At 34.4% G+C, this 4,189-nt stretch overlaps 1 protein-coding gene across 1 annotated transcript; it reads right to left on the reverse strand.

Moving 5' to 3' along the window:
- Positions 1–1,388: 1,388 nt before the first annotated feature.
- LOC116294317 (uncharacterized) lies at positions 1,389–3,687 on the reverse strand. Its single transcript, XM_031701904.2, has one exon. The coding sequence runs from the start codon at positions 3,492–3,494 to the stop codon at positions 2,760–2,762; it is 735 nt and encodes a 244-aa protein (XP_031557764.1). The 5' UTR covers positions 3,495–3,687; the 3' UTR covers positions 1,389–2,759.
- Positions 3,688–4,189: the final 502 nt, after the last annotated feature.

The following is a 4,189-nucleotide window of genomic DNA, read 5'->3' on the forward strand; positions in this document are numbered from 1 at the left end:
CACAAAACATGGGAAAAAAAGTTTAAATGTAAGATGGTTTTGATGAAACCGCCTTCCCCAAACATCTAACAATAACTTTATGTTCTTGTTTTCTTTTTTCATGTGATGAAAATTCTGTAGTGGTTTTTGGTTTAGTGCAAACATATTTTGCTCTTTTGTGTTCTATTTTACACTTTCCTTTCATTCGTAGGGGCATAACATTTATTGGGGCGAGAAGGAAGGCTAAAATAAAAACTAGGCCAATTTGATTTGATTCTTCAGATACGCTAGCATAGCAAAAGCTATAGCTTCTTCTACTGCCTACAGACCTGTGTTTTCTTTCTTGGACATTGAATTCATCAAGTAAAGTAGAAAGAAGCCAAGTATTGACAACAGCGGGCATTCTACCAGAACTGTTCAAAAAATGTAACACAAAATTGCTTTTTCTGCCTTCGTGAAAATCAATTTGGTGAATCTATTCAAGGTGCAATGCAAAAAATAATTTATTCTATTCAACAAACAAAAAAAGGATTGTAAAATATAAAAAAATTTTTGTTTTTGTTTCAACGTATAACATCTGAATTAGGATTTAAATAGTTTTAGTTCATCAAAAGTTATTCAGAAATATTAGTTGTACTAGTATCTATATTTGAAATTTGTAGAATCAGTCGCAATTTTTTTTTCAATCATTATTTTTAGATTTGCAAGTTCAAAATTGAAATAAGAGCCAAATTATAAAGAAACTGCAACCTTCTTTAAAAACAGACTAAATTTTCCGTATTTATATTTTATTAGTTTTAGAAACTCATATTCTCTCAAAAATCAAACAAGCTTCATGATTAAGGATTAAGGTTTTTAGTATTCTCACTTCTTTAAACATTATTTTTGGGTCTGCTGCTTTCAAAGTGTAAAAGTCTATGCTTCTATGAAAAATGACACGAAAAGTTGAATACAAAAAGCATTTCGTGCTAACTTGAATATTTTTTCCAATTTTTTATAATCATTTTGTTTTACTTTGAAAAATTTTGAAAACATGTATTATATATGTTTTTAGTTTGTAATATATATATATATATATAATTTATTTCGTTCAACCCCTCGCTTCAAATCCAAAAATGTGCTTTAGGTAAATAAAGGCTTCGTGATCAGTATTGTCTACAAAAAACAATTTGAAATCCCATACTTTTCTTTCTTTATAGCATTGAATAGTAAGAGATATGATACCACAGTAAAAGGGGGCAGTGCATAGGGGGTGACAGAGCTTTGTATAAACTGTCCGGGTGTATATAGAACTGCACCGCACATAGTACAATTATGGAAGCTTAGTTCAATACTTGAACAGCAGAGTTCAAACACAGCGATTTTGTCCCCAAAACAAACAATTAAACATCAATAGATCCAAACCTGAATGCATTTTTATATTTTATTTTTAATCATATTTGAATTCTACAAATCACTACCTTTATTTCTAAATCTTATTTTAAATTCACAGAGAACATTAACAAAGAAGGTTTTCTGTCATAACTTCTATTGACAAATACGTTACGTTTTGTACAAACATTCTACAAAACTCTCAGAAGGCTTTTCTAAATAAAACTACATGTAATCTTCAATTTTAACAATTTTTTCGACATTTGTACAAGAATTTAATCCAGACTACTCTTAAACTGATTTCAACAGGCAGCTATCGAAATGTCGTTTTGTGTTTTGACGTTAAAACGCAACTCCAATTCCACTATAGCAATAAGAGGACATTACTGGACCGCTTTGTTTTACAAGTCAAAGCTTAATTTCTAATGCTCTTTATTTTCTACCTACGCTTAAGTAGTTCGTTTTTTTTCATTATGAGTCGATAGAGACCAAGTTTGACTAACTTTTTAGTGAGGTTTTTTGAACTTGCTGTTGTCCCATGACGCCACGTGTCCTCACAAAAGTAAAAATGATGTCAACTAAAAAATGTCATGAAAACTGCTCAAAAAAGTCCATTTTTCTCTTTTTCATACAATTATCTTATCTTATTCTCTTTTTGAATTAAGTAACGTCGGCCTAAAGCAATTATAATGTGATTTTTCAGGAATTTTTATCGATGTTAAACAAAATTCGACCGCCACTTCTTAGAAATGTCAACAAGCTACCGCTCAACTTAATTCAACTTAAGAGAACTTTACTAAAACTCCACGAACGTAATTTCCTTCGATTTTTACTCTTTAAACTGAAGAAACCAAGACTTGAAATTTAACACTGTTTCATCATTTAATTCTACTTGTTTTTTAGAATAATATTTTAGATTTTTTTCGGTTTAACGAACTGTGAATCCATAAAACGAATTCGTATTTACACATCAAACTTTCTTAACTTGTAGGTAAAGACATTTGTTTTCAAATCACTGAAAAGTTTCGGCACGACTGAAAATCGACCTTCATTACTGAATACCAATTTACAACTATTAAATCTTCCTATCGAGTGATTAATCCACTTTGTTGAACGCCTTAGGTCAAAAACGCCATCCTATCATACGCTAATTAAGCGTTGAACATGAAGTTTTCAAGTGTGCTAGGCTAGAAAATTAGACAAAATTGCCCATAATAGATCATTTATAATCTATCTATATTAGGCAAGGTGCGGGTTTAATCCAATTCTTAAGCGATAAGCCTTTGTCAAAGTCCACGTTACCATGTACTGAGAGTTTATCCTGAGTTTAAGGAAATATATAGATAAGTTTTGATAGATTTGTTGAGTAATGTTCAAGTTCATATTTTAAGTATAGTGTTTCTGTCTGTCTATGAATAGTGATAGTCCGGTCTCGAATGCCACGGATAGAAGCAACTGTAATAAGGAACTGTTCCAAGCCGCGATGTTGATCCAGGGTACCAATGAGGCCACTCCATTGTCGACCTCAGATGCATGTACGATTGATCACACGGTCTGTATGATACAAAACCTTCTGAAGACTGACGATAATTTGGGCAAATTGCGTTGGATTTGCTGCCGACATCCTGCACCTGACTCGATGGCTTGGTCTGTGAGGGTAGAGACGTTGGAGAGCTGGATGCCGTAGGGTCATCATTTGGGGAATCTATATGCAAGTGGGCTCCTTCGGGAGAGTACCCTTCAAGCCTTGATTCAGGAATCGCGAAGGGATATCTTGAATCGTAGTATGGCGATCCTGGTGCGAAAAAGTTAAAGTGGAACGGAGCACCTTGGAACATCTTTCCTCTTTTGTTAGTCTTGTCTCTTTTCCTTGGTTGATATTTGTAGTTAGGGTACATTTCTTTGTGCTCTTCCTTTAAGCGTTTCGCTTCATCGAAATAGTAAGCTTTCTCTTCTTCAGACAATTTCTGCCACTCCAAACCGAGTTTCCTACTAATGTCAAAGTTGTGCATCTGTGGGTTTTCATTCGCTATCACTCGGCGCCTCTTTTTTGACCAAATAATAAACGCATTTAACGGTCTTTTGATCTTCTCGGATCCGCTTTTTAGCTCATTAGCTGAAGAACCTTGAACCTCTGAACTCATATTCTGCGTCTATGAAAACTTCTATCACGACTGACTCTCAAGCTTTGGTACATGCAGTCTAGGCGATGGGCCACGCACGCTTCCAAGGTTGAACACTTCAGAGTTGTGCACAGTACGGTCTAGTAATATAGATCTGGATCACACGTGCTAATGACTATGACTTTAAAGATACAGTATAGCTAGATAAAGTCTATAAAACCTCCCACACAAAGTAATTAAAACCCCTTTGAGTAAACTGTGTGTTTTGTCATCGCCGTTTTTATTGGCAATCGTCGCTTTGTTTTGGAGACAAGTTAATATCTGTACAGAGAGATAAGGGTTGTATTGTCACAATATAAATAAACAAATAGGGATGGCGGTTCATGATTGATATTTTTATGGTTTTTTCCTCTTCTTTTCAACGCATTGTTGCTGTTGTTTGCATATCTGTGACTCGCAAGAGGACACGGTTATGTACAAACTCATTATTACTCAAAGTTTGGACGCTGTTGTAAAGATTGAAGGATGGCAACTACTTCCTTAATGAAAAATGCACGAATTTGATTCAAAATGTTCCAAATTTTTTGCCCCCCAAACCAAAGCAAGGGCTTCCTAAGATGACCGAGTGAGCGTCAATTTTTGAGTTTGATCCTTTCTTTGTATAACCAATACTTGCTTTTGATTTCCTTTTCCGCCGGTCCCGTGAAAGGTCATTT

Source organism: Actinia tenebrosa, unplaced genomic scaffold (assembly GCF_029948245.1).
Source record: "Actinia tenebrosa isolate PJP-AT-01 unplaced genomic scaffold, QUT_ActTen_1.0 PGA_scaffold5__44_contigs__length_20552954, whole genome shotgun sequence".
Classification (NCBI taxonomy): Eukaryota; Metazoa; Cnidaria; class Anthozoa; order Actiniaria; family Actiniidae; genus Actinia; species Actinia tenebrosa.